The sequence below is a fragment of the Eleutherodactylus coqui genome, chromosome 1 (genome assembly GCF_035609145.1).
Source record: "Eleutherodactylus coqui strain aEleCoq1 chromosome 1, aEleCoq1.hap1, whole genome shotgun sequence".
NCBI classification, from domain to species: domain Eukaryota; kingdom Metazoa; phylum Chordata; class Amphibia; order Anura; family Eleutherodactylidae; genus Eleutherodactylus; species Eleutherodactylus coqui.
This window is the reverse complement of record NC_089837.1, coordinates 365,393,083-365,410,963: the sequence shown is the minus strand read 5'-3', so window position 1 is coordinate 365,410,963 and position 17,881 is coordinate 365,393,083. Positions and strand designations below refer to the sequence as shown.

General features: G+C 39.9%; 1 protein-coding gene across 1 annotated transcript in view; it reads left to right on the top strand.

The window, feature by feature from the left end:
* Positions 1-17,881, top strand: part of DMD (dystrophin) — a 2,524,637-nt gene that overhangs the window by 1,979,222 nt on the left and 527,534 nt on the right. Inside the window, exons 56-57 of the mRNA XM_066577956.1 lie at positions 2,829-3,001; positions 8,209-8,365. Of these exons, the coding sequence (XP_066434053.1) occupies positions 2,829-3,001; positions 8,209-8,365 (330 nt within the window). The remainder of the gene's footprint in view (positions 1-2,828; positions 3,002-8,208; positions 8,366-17,881) is intronic.

The following is a 17,881-nucleotide window of genomic DNA, read 5'->3' as shown; positions in this document are numbered from 1 at the left end:
TTAAAAGCTGCAGTCAATACTGACAGTGTCATTTAAATGCCCCAATCAATGTTCGGGGGTTCTGTACAACCGTCCACGATGAGATCGTAGATTGTCGTGCGGTTGTCATGGCAGCCAGGGGCCTTCTGAAAAGCCTGATGGCTGCCATTGCAGAGTGCCTATCAAGTCATGCCTGTGTTATGGCTTGATAGAATGCCTGTCGGATCGTGGTAAGATGTAATGCTATGACATTACATCATTCTGCAAGAACGATAAAACCACTGCAAGTTCTTGTCCCCTCTGGGGACTAAAAAAAAGCTAAAAATCATTTTTAAAAGTATGTTTACTGTTATATTGTGTTTTTACACCATGCACCAATTTGCCTGCAACATGCATCATAGTAACATAGTATGTTAAAAAAAGACATATGTTCATCTAGTTCAACCAATCCCCCCACCCCAATGTTGATCTAGAGGAAGGCAAAAAAAAACAAAGGCAGAAGCCACTTTTTCTGATTTAAGGACTTTTACCCACTAGCGTTAGCAGCATTATAAAAAACGCTAGTGGGTAAAAGCCCTAAGGGAGAAAAATTAATTCCTGTCTCTAATCCGGCAATCAAAATAATCCCTGGATCACTGACCCTTCGGAAGTAATCAGTGACTATAACATGTAAACACTCAAGAAAGGTGCCCAGGGCTCTCTTTTATTGAATTCTCCATCACCACGTCCTCAGGCAGAGAGTTCCCTAGTCTCTCTGCTCTTACTGTAAAGAACACCCTTCTATGTCAGTGTAGAAACTGCCTTTGCTCTAGACGTAGAGGATGCCCCTTTGGTACAGTCACAGTCCTGGCTATAAACAGATGATAGGAGAGATCTTTGTATTGTCCCTCGATATATTTATACATAGTTATTAGGTCGCCCCTCATCCGTCTTTTTTCTAATGTGAAGAACCCCAATTTTGATAACCTCTCTGGGTATTGTAGTCCACCCATTCCATTTATTACTTTAATTGCCCACCTTTGAACCCGTTGAGGCTCTGATATGTCCTTTTTGAGCATCTATTCTATAGACTATATACTATATAATACAAACTCCTTTTTCATTGATAGATTGCTTATTAGCCGGTATATTCCTTTAGTAAGGTATAACTGTTTAATAATGTTGCATAAAATTGAAGTACATTAAAGCAACCCTATAGATAAAAGCTACAAATCTTGCTTTTAAACCAGAGGGGAGGTTCCCACCACTCTCCCAAATACTCATCTTTGCGCTCCCTGACAATCAGGGTATTCAGGGTTGTCCTCTGTGAATAACCTGCCTTTATGCACAAATCTTAGGCAGCGGATGTCATGACCCATCTGAAAACTTATTTAGGGAGTATCTTACTATTATCTCTGCATGTCCTCATACTGGGATTTATTACCTATACAGCTAATTCATGAAAGCCACTACCTGGATCTAGAACATACATTCCAGAAAATGTAGTTACTGCCTTTTAGGTTTGTTTGCCTTCCTGTGGCTGAATATTGCAGGATAGGCTGGACTGGATGGAATGATGTCATTTTCAGTTTTGTAAACTGCTACTATGTAAATTATCTTCAAAGTAGAACAGTATGCATGCTTGAATATGTTACCTCTTAAAGACTAAAGCAGTATAATGTGATATGACTTAATTGTGCAGTATGTTTTAAAGTGTCTCTAAAGTCAAACTGTTCTTCTTTTTATCTGACCAATAAAAGCCATAAAAAGGGAAAGTTACAACAGAGGCATATAAACATAAAGATTCATTCAAATACAAAGAATCCATTCAGCCTGTAGGCCGAGAAGGAATGCCAGCAGGCCTGTGAAAGAATTTTCCTTTGGCATCAGTTGGCACACTCAAATGAGAGAGAAAAACTAAAACTGTGCCTCTTTTATTGTGCTATGCTGTATACTGTATGTTAACTCTTTTGTTGCCGTTTGGATTTGAATATCAGAGAAGGCAACAGCTTTTATACTTGCCATCCCTTGTGTTACTGCTACAACAGTTAAAAACAAAGTTTGCCCTTGCATGTTCTGTGTTATGTCATCGCCCCATCCTACACATGGGGATGTGATCTGAATTTTGACACAAAACAAAGTATCCATTTATGAATACTATGAGATCCTGCTTTGGAAAATGTTTTTGAGAACATTATGTAACAAGACTTGACCATCATTTGTTCAGAATTGTCTTGCAATTGCCTCTGAGTACAACTGATGTTACGGTCTTCAAAGCATGTTGCATAGGAGGAAATATAATGTTAAGGTTAGACTTTTGGACTATTCAGATGTGCTGTCTTACTAACATGTGCAGTTTTATAATAATGCTCTTTTTGCTACAACTGTGTTGGCTGTGCATCACTCTTTATTAATCTTTATATGAATTAGTTGTTTACATTTTGTATTTATATTTTTGGTGAAGATATACCGTAGTTGTTGTAAGGTTCTTCTAAAGAACTGTATTATGATTATTCGTTATTTGTTATTCGATACCATGTAACCAATCTTCTATTTTTAACCATTTTCAATTGCTCTACATAGAACTGGGGCAAGTACTGTGGACCGATCATGTCTATACACATATAACAATTCTGTTATAATTTCCTTCCTTCTTTCTTTTTTAATAAACCATATGTATGAATTCCAATGATGTCCTAGTAAATATTGTAAATAGAAGCTATAAGATGAACATATTAGCAACGTAATAAATGTTCTCTTATCACATTCAGCAAAAATCCTGGCAATCTTTATAATCGTATTAGTAATCTTTAATACTATCTATTTCCAGATAAAGAGGTTTTATACAATGTTTCATTCTTCCATGCTAGGACATACAAGCAGACATCGATGCTCACACAGAAGTATTCCATTCTTTGGATGAAAATGGACAGAAAATCCTTAAATCTTTGGAAGGGTCTGAAGATGGCACTCTCTTGCACAGGAGGCTTGATAATATGAATATCCGATGGAATGAGCTCAGGAAAAAGTCCCTTAATATCAGGTATTGGACAGGAATAATAATCTTGGAAATAAGGGTAAACTTATTTATTTCAATGTCTTCTCCCATGTTGTGGGTAACCTATATATCTTAGGTCAGTCTAGATGTCTTCCTGTAAATATAGGTACAGTGGATGCAGGTCGGGTGCAGTGCATTTGCACTGAGCCCCATGACAGCAGCACCTCTTTCAACTGTATCTGCAAGCTGAGAATCGAGATACATTTGAAAACTACATAGGGCAGACCATCATTTCAGGATTCCTAGGTCCATAAGAAGGCCCACCCCCACTTACTACTCTTGCTGACTGTGCAGATTAGAACAATAGCAGCTTCTTCTGCTCTGGATAAATGCCTCAGGTCTTCTGTATAGCAATTGCCAGCTCCATGCTTGTAAATTCTAGCTTCTCTGAGCTCCTGCTGCCTCCCCAACAATCTAGCACTGCAAGGTAGAATGATGGAGAGGGGTACCGAGTCACCCATCACTGCCCTTTACTGCCCTTGACAAAGACCCTGCGCTGTACCTGCCATGTATGTGTGTGTGACGTGTGCATAAGGTATGTTAACTGTGTATGTAGCATGTATGTGTAATGTGTGTGTAACATACTCGTATATTTGTAATGTGAGTGTAATATGTATGCATTATGTGTTTGTGCAAGTTATGTGTTTGTGTAACATGTATATATAATGTATGTGTGTAACTTGTATGCTTAACATTTGTATGTAAAGGCTTAAACTGATGAATGTGTTTGCACACGTTTTTGTGCGCGTGAAACACTTGCCTGCAAAACGTGATGAAGCGAACCCATTGATTTCAATGGGTCCGATCTCAAGAGTGTGTATCTCGCTCGCAGGAATTGCACGCAAAACAAGATAGGACATGCCCTATTTTTCTGCGTGTTATGCAGAAAGCTGGCATGGAAGTCTATGGAAGGTTCATGCGCAAATGCGCTCCGTTGTGGTGGGTGTATTTGCGCATACATTCATCTGTCGAAGCCCTAACACACATCCTTAATGTGTGTGTATATTGTATAACATGCATGTGTAATGTGTGTGTTTGTAACATATATGTATATGTGTGCATAACATCTATGAGTAATGTGTGTGTGTGTATAACATGTATGCATAGTGTGTGTGTGCGTGACATGTATGCTTAATTTGTGTGTGTGTAACATGAATCTGTGTGTAACATATACAATATGTCAGAGATTGCAATAACACCTGTGTGTGTGTATACACAGTGTATATATATATATATATATATATATATATACAGTATATATGTATTAATATATATATAGTGCATCCTATAGAGTGAATGTTCTAAAATTGGACGCAGCCGACAGCTGAAAAGGGTAGCAAATCCTCCTCGCAGAGCTGCCAGCCATTCGCATACAAAACCCGGCTCAGCAAAAAAGCAGAGCGGCCCTACAACATCTGATTGCTAGTGAGTGGAGCAGCAGGGAGCTCAGTGATCAGCTGTTGTATGGGCGGGTGGCAGCTGCTATTGAGCTGACAGTGTGATATAGATTACAAGTCAGCTCCATAGCAGTGCCCATACAAACAGCTGATTAGCGAGAGGGAACTGCAGCTTCCCTCCTCTGCTTCATCAATCAGCTGTAGGTATATAGACGGCTCTCACATTTGCTGGCTACATAGCGGGGAGGGGGAGAAAGAGCTGCCTGTATGGAGTATACATTTGTGCAGGATCCTGAAAAGTTGGGTGACAACTAATGAAATCATCATTACATTATTACTCAGCAATAAATTCCTACTGCAGAGTTATGCATGCATGTATACCACATACATTGCTATCACTAGTCAAACACGGCATTCAGGGCTCCTGGAAAGCTGGGTGACAAGTAGTAAGACCACCATTACATTTACACTCAGCTGTCCCTGGATTGTGAATGGCAGGTTGACCTATTAATATATACTTCATTCCCAGGCGATACTACTGCTCTTTATTCCTCCTGTAATACCCCCCTTACTGCCCCCCTCACTGTCTGGGGAATTGAAATTATTTTTTCCTTTTTTTCCTCCTCTAAAACTTTGGTGCGTCTTATAGAGCAAAAATACTGTGTGCATGTATATATATATATATATATATATATATAATATGTGTTTATAAATATATATATATATACATATATGAGAGTCAGAGTAGAGTCAGACCATGTACTGCTGCAGCATTTACAGCAGAGGGCTTGGTACAGGGGTGGGATCCAGTCAATTCTCTCCGGTTCCGCCAACCTGCTTGTTGAAGTTCAGCTTGTTTTACTGAACTGGGGAAAAGTAGTGTCCCGACTGATTCATTGCCTCTTCATATATTAGGCACATCTTGGTTCCTCTATGCACCAACACAGAAATTTACACCAGCTAGGAAGTAGTGTTAATTTCTGGTATCACTTACGCCAGTTTGGGGCATAAATTATCCATAAATGTGTCAGGATGAGACTGCCATGCCCCTTGCTGACAAGCCATGACCCTTTTGCAGCACAGTGGAGTAAAGCAGCATACCTGTCAAAAAGTTACAAGATTTTTTTGCAAGTGTGGCTTACATAAACTTTTGTGACTTTTTATGCCAGAACCCCCATAGTGTATCAAACCATTTTAATACGCAGGACTACGATCACATAAGTGTAAATAAAGCTATAGGAGTCCAAAGGCCGTCTGCTACATAAGAAGACAACAGCTTTATAAATAGCACATGGGAAGCACTGGTACAGATTTTGCATTGGAGCCAAGGAGCTTCCAAGTTACTCATCTGCAGTGTCATATGAGGTAGAACACCATTTAATGAACATTTAAATAGATTTGCATCGTATTTAACAATACATAAGTGTAGGCATGAGGTCATGCCTTATGATTCTCATAAACCGCCCAGTAGATTAATGCTACACTGTCATCTTCATAGTGGGAAGTCATGGGTTAAATTGATACAGTTGCCAGGCAATCAAAGTCGAAAGAATATTTATCACCTATTTCAACATTGTTATCATATGGTATATTTCATCTAAAGAAGTGTGACTATTAAGTTTGGCTCACTACATTCTGGAAAATCATGCTATGTCTTATTTTCAGGGTATGCCTTATTTTCAGGGAAACAGGGTAGACCCGCGGTGGGCCAGGACACTTTTTATTACGGACACATCAAATATAACGGACACATAAATGCAGTTGTAATTTGCTTGTGTGAAACTGGCATTTGGGGATGTTTTTCCTGTATTATTTGCTTCTGATGTCTCATGTAGCTGTAGCATTTTCATGGGGATAGATGCATTTTACTTGGAGCAGCTACAGAGAATGCAGCACAGACTGCTGTATTGTTCTTTCATCGTGGGCAGAAATACTGTCATCGGAGTTGGATGCTGTCTATAAGGAAAGACTCTTCTAGGTGTACCGCATGTAGACCCTTGGGCAACAAATTCACAGTCAGCCTCCTGTGCAGACCATCCTTGGAATGAGGAATGTAGAGCATGTTTCTACCTAACTCGCCATGGGCCCTGCATCTTCCGATATCGTAAAAGAGTGTTAGGAGTAACTTCAAATGCAGGTTCCTTCTGGGCGCTGGCAGATGTAGGCAGAATGAAGATAGATCGCAAACAGAAGTAGAGGTATATTTCTTAATACTTTACTGGTATAATAATGTGCTTTGGACTTGGAAATATGGACAGCAGTGTAAGGCCTCGTACACACAAGCGTGCTTTTAGCGCAGATTAGGCGCATGAAAAAGATCACGTCTATTAGAACCAATGGTTTCCTATCTAAACATTCACATAAAGGAATTTTAGGTGCGCAAAATACTCGCAACTAACAAAGATAGAACATGCGACTGCAAAGCTTGCATCTAAGGTCCGTGACACGAGAAAAGGTAGGACTTGACCTATCTTTGGTGTAAGCTTTATATTGACTCCTATGGGAGCTGGATTACCCGCACCATTCACCTCGGATCATGTGAACGGGCAATTTCACTGCTAATTAAGCTGGAGACTTAACAGCTGGAAATTACCCGTTCACGCTATTTTCTCACGAGCGTTATGCGATTTTTTTAGCAAAGCTATTAGAGCGTGCAAAGCACGCTTGTGTGAACGAGCCCTAATAGTACAAATAGGTTAGCTGCTCTTCAGTCTTCATGCACAAGCCTCTTCAAGAGTCATTCATTAGGTCATCGTTAGACATTTCTATTAAAAACATATCATGATTAATCTGTCAAAAAATCCAATTAATTTCAATATTAACCCTTTACTGCTCTGTGCTATAATAGTACATCATGGCTTACATTTAGCTCAGGTCCCCATACTATTATGGCAAAGGCTCAGGAACTGTTCCTGCTCCATCATGTGCAAGCAACAGAAGTATTTTTACAGCTGGCACCTTGCAAGAAGAGTAATGTGGCTGTTTAACTCTTCAGATGCTAACTGGGGTATCTCAGGGATTAACAGAGGGAAAGAGCTTGGTGGATTGTTGTGGCAGCTGGAAGCCTAATAGTGACCTCCAGGCCTGCGATGGCTGTCAAGAGTAAAAGAACAGAAATAAGGCACTACGATCTAAAAGTATTGTATATCATCTGAGAGATCATAGGATCACATGTTCAAGTCCCTATTAGCTATAAACATAGTATTTTTATTTCCCAATCTCCAGAAAAATATTGTTAGTGACTAGAGATGATCGAGCATACTCACTAAGGACAATTGCTCGAGCGAGCATTGTCCTTAGCGAGTATCTCCCTGCTCAGAAGAAAAGGTTCGGCTGCCGGCGCAGGTGATAGGTGAGTTGCGCCGGTGAGCAGGGGTGAGCGGGGGGGAGAGAGGGAGAGAGAGATCTCCCCTCCGTTCCTCCCCGCTCTCCCCCGCAGCTCCCCGCCCGCCGGCAGCCAAATCTTTTCTTCCGAGCAGGCAGGTACTCGCTAAGGGCAATGCTCGATCGAGTAATTGCCCTTAGCGAGTATGCTCGCTCATCTTTATTAGTGACCAATTTGATCATAATAGTTGGTTTCATAATAGTCTCAGCCATTGAACTGTGTCTGCACATTGTGGTAACGCTGCTTGTGAGTTTGCCTCTGTTTCTCAGCAATAAATTCTCATTGAAGAGCAGCTCATACATTAATTATAATTCCTCATCTGAAAGTGACTGGTATCAGTATGAAATGAGCTGTACATCTGCCATGATCTTTCTCCCCCTGACAATAATGTGATGCATCATGTCTTGTAGGTCTCATCTAGAAGCCAGCACGGAGCACTGGAAGCGGTTACATATCTCTCTGCAGGAGCTTCTTGCATGGCTGCAGCTGAAGAACGAGGAACTAAAGCAGCAGGAGCCCATTGGTGGGGATGTCCCCAAAGTGCAAACCCAGATTGACACACATCGGGTAGGAGGTTTTTTCACTTTTTCATATAATGTAAAAAAAGATATTCCCTATTTGGATACGTAGATTAAACTTCACTTTCTTCTGCACAGTGAACTCCATTTTTAATAAATATAATAGTGAACAAATATGTTTAAAAAACGTATCTTTAAATTTTGTTTTAATCTAATATGGTCCCGCATTACTGTGTTTGGTGGCACGCAGCACAAGTGCAGGGACTGGTAAGTACTAATGGAGCTCTGTATTGCCATCTCTGAGACCCCCATATATTGACAGAATGGAAGTCTCTTGCCCCCTGAGTGGCACTCCACAACAGAGTGGATGAGGCGGAGAGGTGGTTATTTATTTGTGTGGCTATCTTAAGTGCAGCTTATAGGACTAGTGAAACTACAATGAAGAGTGGGTCACATGCATGCATGGGTGAAAGAAAGGTGGTGCAGCTACTCCGTGGGTGGATGTATAAAGTTCGCTGATGAATAGTGGTACAAGAGTACGTAGTAGGTCCTACTGGCCAGACGTGTACCTGTACAAGACAGGGGAAGAAGTACACAGTGGGAGTGAAAGAAAAATGACTAGAAAAGAGGTGATGATGGAAAGATAAGAAGATTTTATTCTTTGAGGAGTATAACCAGCAGAACAAACGCATTTCGAGGAAAAACCTCTTTTCAGTAATTGCTGGAGCATAACATTCTGGATGGCTATGGTGAGTATTTAGGTTGCTATACCAGCATGGCCAGTAAGGAAGCTTAAGGGAGAGAACCAGGCTGCAGGTGTAGCTCCGGGTGTCTGAAGTGTAGGTACCTGCGTACCTATTGGCCATGCTGGTATAACAGTGCATGGGGCCTGGCAGAGAACAAGCAGGCTGTTAAGAAGAGAAGCTGTCTGTAACACAGGATGGCTTCTCCTCTTTGTAGTGCCGGGGAAAAGTAGCAGGAGCAGTATAACACAAGCCATAGGACACTATGGGGGAAATGTATATATAAATTGAATACAACTAAATGCAGACATTTTATTAATATACTGTTTAGAGATGAGCGAACGTGCTCGTTTAGAGCAATTACTCAATTGAGCATCGCTTTTTTCGAGTAACTGCCTAATCGGGTGAAAAGATTCGGGGGGCGCCAGGGGTGAGCGGTGAGGAGTGGGGGGGGGGGGGGAGAGAGCTCCCCCCTGTTCCCCCCTGCTAACCCCCCGCTCCACCCCGCCACCCCCTGGTGCCCCCCGAATCTCTTCTTGCCCGAGTAGGCAGTTACTCGAAAAAAGCGATGCTCGATCGAGTAATTGTTCTAAACGAGCACGTTCACTCATCTCTAATACTGTTCTATATAAACTTGCTGACAGGAGCTCTGTGTTCAGCTATAAAGTCCATTAGTTGACAACGTATTTCTCATCAACGTTTCCTTCCAGCTGCATAGCTGAAGAAGGGATTTCTATGAAAAAAATCTACAGAATGGGCTAGTGAAGCATCTTGTAAAAATTAAAGTGCAGTTTCTCTTTAAATTTTACTGCAGCCCTCGGGATTGGTTTAATCTCACAATGTAGCCCTTGAACCCGAAAAGGTTATGAATTCCTGCTCTAGCCAAAACTCTCAGGTTTTAGTTAAATATTCCCTAAATAATGTGTTCTCATGAGCGCATGTGCTTGATCTGTGTATGTGATGACATAGAGTGGTATTCACTGTTCCAGGAACCTCTGGCCTTTCTTTGAGTACAGCGCTGACATCATTTATAATGTAAGCCCTAGCATTTAGATTTTCAGAACTTTAAATGTTATGGCTAATACCTTTATTTTGAAGCTGGCAGACAAAAAGAAGCTGCTGCCATTCCGCCCTGTTTCCCTAACTCTGACATACAGCAGAAGAATACAGACAAATACATCTTTGATGACTGCCGTGTACATTCCTTTGTCTCCCATGACATTATATCATATTGATATCTACCGGACCTAGGGCACCGGCTGACCTAAATTTGTGGCCATGCTGTTAGCATGTGATGAGCCGTAGAACAAAACATCGAGCACAGTTGGCTTTACTGTTTTCCACCACTAAGCAATGATCAATAAGATTCTAATCTTCTCTAATATAGCCCTGTCTTCTCCATGTCATGAATGGAGAGAACCGACTACGCGAACAGCTCCACAAAACAATGGATGTTTTTGTGTGAAATCCCTGCTGATAAATAGAGAAAAAAAAAGAAACCAAAAAAAAAGAGAAATACTCTTAGGATATTGGCGTTTTGATTCAATCTTCAGAATTAGACATCACAGTGTGTGCAGAACAGTAGCTCAATGCTCTGTATATCTTTCTGGGCCATTATCGTAGGTTATTTCCTTTGTTGGGAGTAAAGGCCAGAACAAAATGATTGGCACTTTTCTTACTTGACACTCCTGTAGCTGAAATAGATTTTGGATAGGATTTATACTGATTATAGGTTCAGTTGAAATTGCTTGTAACTCCAAGAAGGGGAATTGCAGGGATTTGAAATGCATTTTCCTTGCAAAATGATACTGAAACACCTGTTATGGGTCATATTGTAAGTTTCTTATCTGTCCCCTGCCCAATTGCAGCTTGTTTGTACAAATTAACTACCCTGTAGACAATTACTGGATAAGCTTATAAATCACTATAACAGAAATTGCTGCCCACAATTCTCTCTAGTAAAGAAGTCAGGATGTGAGAAAAGTACTAGCTGGAATTGCCTTGTCTCTATGCATGCCATGAGATATAGTGATCTCTCGGATGCCCATATCTGTATTATCAAACTGATAGAAAACTGTGCAACCAAGTTGGCTGAGTAGCAGCGGATGAGGGAGTTTGGGTTGTGCCAGAAGAGCACTTACTGTAGTAGACATATTCCAAAGATCTTCGAATTGTCTAAATGTATAGTATCCTAATATAACTTTCTTCTATGTCCTTTGAGGGTGAACAGTGGCTCTGGGTTGTATGAATGTCATAAAATAAACAAAGAAATAATATAATGAAGATGATTACAAGCTTACAAGTTATAGTTCTGCATGGGTAGATATATTGTGACGCAGAGAAGCAATTGTGCAGAATTAAGCACATTTTCCATATGCTGTGTGGTTTTAATAAGAAGAAAAATTCTAATTCTGCAATGTTAGAAACCTAATGTGAAAAATGGATGCCTGAACCCTTTAGAAAATGACAGCGTAACCTCAAGTTCCCATCTAAAAGATCAAAACAATTTTGAGCTGTAAATGGAAAAAATTAAACAATAAGCAGCCTACTGTACACTAGTTATTATGTTTGCGGTAATTAAATCCAAAATTTTACAATTACATTTCTGTCTTGTTTAGAGCCCACAAACATAAATAATGAAGGCCTGTAGAATTGGCTGGGAGCCGTAGAAACGTTGAGGCGACTGCAGAGAACTCATGTATAAAACAATGACAAGACAAATGGGACAAACATGAAGAAACTTAAGATGTTGTACAGGGAGAGTATGAAAATTACTAGCATAAAAGTGAAGGAAAAGGCAACAAACATGAAAACTAAACTCATTCTAAAATATGAAGATTAGCCTGCATGGGGCTATAGAATTATAGAAACACTAGCAATAAAGTAACATATAGGAAACCACATGAATGTAACATTTTATTGTGGGGTTGGTGAAGAAAGAGGTTCCATAATAGAAACAACCGGAGGGCTATTCATCAAATGAAAAGAATTCTGAAGAGTGCTTTTCTAGAACAGTGATGTATAGGTTGCTAGGGACACAAGGGTCTGTTTTAATGTATAAGTTCCATGGTCATGTTTATACAATTTCTATGGAGATGAAAGACAATATTACAATGACAACGATTCTGGTCAGCTGTATGCATTATAACTTGCTTTTATAGTTACATTGGTAGCAGTAAAAATAAAGTGTAAAGTGCCTTGAAGCCTAAAGTACAGTCTATAACAGGGATTGTCAATCTCACATCATGGGGGTCTCGAATGGGCCTTTCACATCATTGTGCATCGACTAGAACTGCACATATAAAGCTACATGAAAGCCATATTTTAATTCTCTTAAGCTTTCCTATGTTCTCTTACCAAAATCTGTTGTTGTTTTTTGCATATCACAGTGTCCTTATCATGGAACCGATCCATCTACTTTATTTCATTCTACAGTTGGCTTATACCAACAGGTCGTGCCAGAGCTTTAGTTCTTTTTCACCTTTCATCTGATATATTATGCTGATATGACCTGTGGTCAGCCAGCATTCTAGACCGGCAGCACCCAATCATCGGCAGATCATTTTAGATGCTGTTTCTTCTGCCCAATTCTTGTCCCGTCCTTGAGTCCCACAACTTTTAGGCATTCTGCCTTTTTCTCTTTCTTCTGACTCATAATGCTTGAAAAAGGGGTCTAGAGTACCCAAAAATGCATTGCCTATTGTCTATAATTGTCACAAATTCAATCTGGAGGAAAAATTCATCCTTTTATATGCCTGCTTTTATGTTCTGCTGACCTGGATTTTGGGGGGGAGTTGGATGTTGTCCAAACCCTCCCAGTGAAGTAAGTTCCACCTATTTATTTCTCCTGACTATAAGTAGCGCAAGGATTTCTTTTTTGTGTTCACTGAGGTGACCATATGCACACTGTTTTCGACCAAGGCTGTTTGTCCACGGATTCCTTTCCTCTGCTGCTCTCCTGATATATTCCATCCATCAGGATCATCCAAGAGGAATTTGAGCTCTACCTGGACCATAGGTGTGGAGTCCTGTCATCTGACAGGCTCCATACCAGGTGAGTCCATCGTTTAACCCTTTCCAATCCACTGTCTGACCTCTGAAGACATTATGATTTAAAGCTGTACAGCTCCGATGTTGGAAGACATTCGTCGGGGTTCTCTTACTGTATATTGCCAGCCTCTCTGCTGTCGGAGCCTGTCCAACGTGTCACCTCATGCAGTACTGGCTTTAGCCAGCATATTGCGCCATTGTATAACGACAGAAAAAGAGTAAGCTCCCTAGGAAAACCAGGATACAAATTGGATTGGAAAGGGTTAATTGATCATACTGCTTTTACTGTCTCTTGATTGATACTATCTCCTTCTTGAAGCACGGGTCCACTATTTACACTTCTATTCTGCCTCATAATGGGAATAACAACTCTATTCTCTGTAGAAGGTAGGAGCACCCACTGTGTAGGAATTTATCTGCCTGACCATAGCTACTCGCCATCTGTTTACCTTTCCCCTAAATCCAGGCCATAGCAATGGGCTATATGTGTCCCCCGACTGCCAGTTGGACATTACTATATGCCTAGAGCTTGTTCACAGGTAAATAAACATGAATGTAAAAACACAGAAATATACAAAAGTGAGTGAAGAAAAGGACTCCACGGTCCATCCACTCTGCCCTTTTACTTAACTGCCTTTTATTTTTTTGGTTGCGTGTTTAGAATTTTTGTATTACTGGATAAGATATTTGAAAATTTAGCTGTACCCTTTTCTGGACTTTAAAAATACCTAAAGTTACATTATTTCACTGAATATATATTTATAGGGATTTTCCAACCTCTAAAAACATTGTCCAACAGGTTTAAAAATAAAAGACGAAACAACAGATGCCGCTTCAAATCCATGCTGTCCCCGCTCCATTGGTGCCATGGTCCCCAGATCATCACACTGGGGATGTAAATAAAATGCTATGGAGGGCCCTGTAAAGGTGGAGCAGGAGCAGCATAGAATCATTTACTTGTATATATAGTAAGTGATTAGGTGATGGCATATTGGTAACCACAAGAAATGAGAATGATGGTAGATAATGGTGGTACTGTCCCAGGAACACTCCTGAAGAAGAAACACGATTAAAAGAGGTGGTTTTATATTTTTATAGCATAACAATGGGCTGTACAAACAAAGTATATGTTGTGATTAATGGAAAAAAAAGATTTGGAAAAAAGATAGTAATTGTAAATAAAGTGTTATGCCTTATCAGTAGGATTAATGCACTAGTTAAGATATAAAGAGATCAATACTTGGCTTTACATTTCAATTTCTGAAAAGATCATTGGCATTGCACTGAGACTTTTAGACTTGGGCTGACTCTATGAAGGAATATGAGGATTTTGTAAGAGAGTTGAAAGAAAATGATGAATTATACTGATATAATATATGGGAGAAGCAGCATTTGCAGGCTGTTTTGCTGATCCGCTGGCTCCCTACAGATTGGATAGCGATCTCTCTGAATCATTTAGCCTTAGGCAAATCTGGAGAGCAGCAAATAAACTGCAGAACACAGTAGCACACAGCTTCCACCATTTAGCTGCCCTGAAGCTTCTAGCAAGTCCATGGAGTCATTAGAAATGCTTCTGGTTAGATGAGTTACATCTGAACGATCAACAAATCAAAGCATTGTAGCATCATACCTCTGTTGGCTTTATTTGCTGTTTTATCAGATGTGGAGTATATGTAAATGTTCATGCTCCGTTATATTTAGATGCAATCATCTATAACATGTTCAGGGTAACATACATGAAAATAGCATTCGATTAACATTTACAGCTTAAACATTATGTGTGGTCAGCCCCACTGCTCAACTATTAATGACCTAATATGAGGATAGGTCATCAATAGGAAAAGTCCAAAAAGTCCTGGACAACCCCTTTAAGTGACACTAAATTCAAATCCATATATATACATGACTACCACTTTTGAGACAGTTAATATAAGGGCATTGATGTTGCAATACATGCAGGAAATACTGCCATTGGGTTGTTGTTACTCACTTCTGAATTTAGGTGGGCAACCCTATAACCAAATGTTTTACTTTCTTCATTATGCCCACTGCTCTTAGCTATTAATGTATAGTATGTTTCATGTCTATACACTGTCAGTTCAAGTTTCACATACCCTCATGATAGCATTTCCTCCCCCTGGATTAATACTGTAGTATTAATGGTTCCATGAGCCTAATGTGGCACAGAATGTAAAGACAGCAGAAATACAGTCCTAAGCTCTCGCTCATAACCTGAAGGTTGCAGGTTCAATCCTCGCTTGGGTCAAGGCAGCCTTCCATCCTTCCGAGATCAGTAAAATGAGTATTCCTTGGGGGGTAAAGATGACTGGGTAAGGCAATAGCAAACCACCCCACAAAAACAGTCTACCAAGAAAATGTCACGATGTGACATGACGTCAATCGTGACTCGGTGCTTGTACAAACGGACTTTATCTTACCATTAATGGTTTACCTTAATAGTTTTGTGGCTTTTTACTATTTTCATATGTTACTACTGTATACTGGGAGCATTTGCATACATAAAGATTACTATTGAGGGAATGTTACATCCAGATAATGGATGATGCATGCTACCTAATAGCCAATCATAACTAAAACAGCAATGAACTAATATATGGAGGAGAAAACAACCCTTTTAATGTGATGCTAGTAACTTTTTGGAAAAGTATACATAATTATAAATTGACTCAAAGTTCCATCACTCAGGCTCCTGATTTTATACCTCCTTTGTATTTAATAATTGCACAATTAACACTGTTTTTACAATATTCTGCAGTTCCTAATTTAGAAAGATATGCTGTGTGAAAACAATGATAAAGAGCTAGTTTGCCGTACTAAAAGATCTACTCAATATACATTATTAAAGCACTGGACAGAATGCCATTATTGCTCCAGTACATATGACAAATAGAAAGACTTAAATAAAGTAGTTTACTTGTTCATTTGTCAGCTCATATATTATGCATGTTCGATTTTCTCAGCAGGGCCTGCAAACTGTGGGAGAAGTTCAAGAATTCAATAAAATTAGCTTAGAATCGTTAGCTGTAAATTAGACATTCATTTAGGCTAATTCTGTTATCAATGCTGGTCTGCCTCCCCTTGGCATGGTTTTGTCAGAGCTCGTTTGATAAATTCATTTTATTTCCTGGGAGATACAAAATGTCTAAAAAATTTATTTTTGGAGTTAAATGCCAGTTACTCAGACTCCTATACTAAAGATACAAAATACTTGTTTCAAAAGCTGAGAGGAAGCTAATGAATCCCAAGTGAAATAATATCATTTGTTCATGGGTGGTGCAATTAAAATGTAGCGTTCTATTACTCTCATCACTCCCCTCTGCATAGATTATTTTAAAAATTCTCATTTTTTTCCTAATGCTGGTCTTTTTAATACGAAATTCAAAAGAACATTTTGAGGCCAACTGATTGCCAACTTTATACGATTGTAGAATGTAATATTCCAAGTATAGGAAATTATATTTTATTCTCATTTTATTATTATGGAGAAGTTGAACACATTACATAATGTTTCTTTAAAATGATTTGATATATGCTTTTAAGGGTGGTTTTACACGAAGTATGTAAGGTATGTGTTTCTCACCAGTGGTTTGAGGATGCCTTCCACCCATCCTGAGATTCCATCAGTGAGGGTACCCACACACAATTATTTCTCCTTTGGCAAAGAGATATTCCTGCAACTCACGGGGACTGCCATGGGCAGTAAAATGGCACCGCAATATGCCAAACTTTTTATGGCAAAACTGGAGAGTGACTTTCTGGCCTCCTGCCCCAGCAAACCATTGGCCTACTTCGGCTACATTTATGACATCATAATAACCTGGACCCACACCAAACAAGAATTAATAAAATTCCATGAAAGATTCAATGCATTCCACCCCGCCATAAACCTGACATTAAGCTACTTGTATACCGAAATCAACTTTTTGGACACCACCATAAAGATTTTAAACAACTCAATACAGACATCCCTGTACCGAAAACCGATTGATCGGTCTACATACCTCACATGGGACAGTTTCCATCCTAAACACATCAAAAAGTCCATTGTCTACAGTCAGGCCATTAGATACAACCGGATCTGCTCCAACCCAACAGACAGAGAGGAAAATTTGTACCATCTTAAAAGGACATTTATAAATCAGGGCTATCATCCCACCTCAATTGATGACCAAATCACCAGAGCCACCGGGATAACCAGGAATCAACTACTCCAATACAAGGAGAAGGAAAGAAACAATCATGTGCCTCTAGTAGTGACCTACAATCCGCAACTAGAGGTACTAAGGAAAACCGCAAAGAAACTCCACCATACCCTACACAAGGATGACCGTCTGAAAACCATATTCCCGGACCCTCCGCTTCTGTGTTACAGGCAACCTCCTAACTTGAGGAACTTTATAATCAGGAGTGCATTACCCTCTGACACACAAAAAGGAACTTATCCCTGTAATGCAAGGAGCTGCAAGACCTGCTCACATGTACTGACTGCAGACAGGATACGGATCCCCAACACACAACAGGACTATAAGATCCCAGGGACATTCACATGTTCCTCGTCCAATGTTGTGTACCTGATCCTGTGCAGTAAATGTCCTGTTGGGGGTCTTTATGTTGGAGAAACAGGACAGAAACTGAAAGCGAGGATGAGATCTCATCGCCACACGATTAAACACAGAAAAAGAGAATTGCCTGTGACCCAGCACTTCTCTAACCATGGACATAACATAGGAGATATGAGAGTTTTGATATTG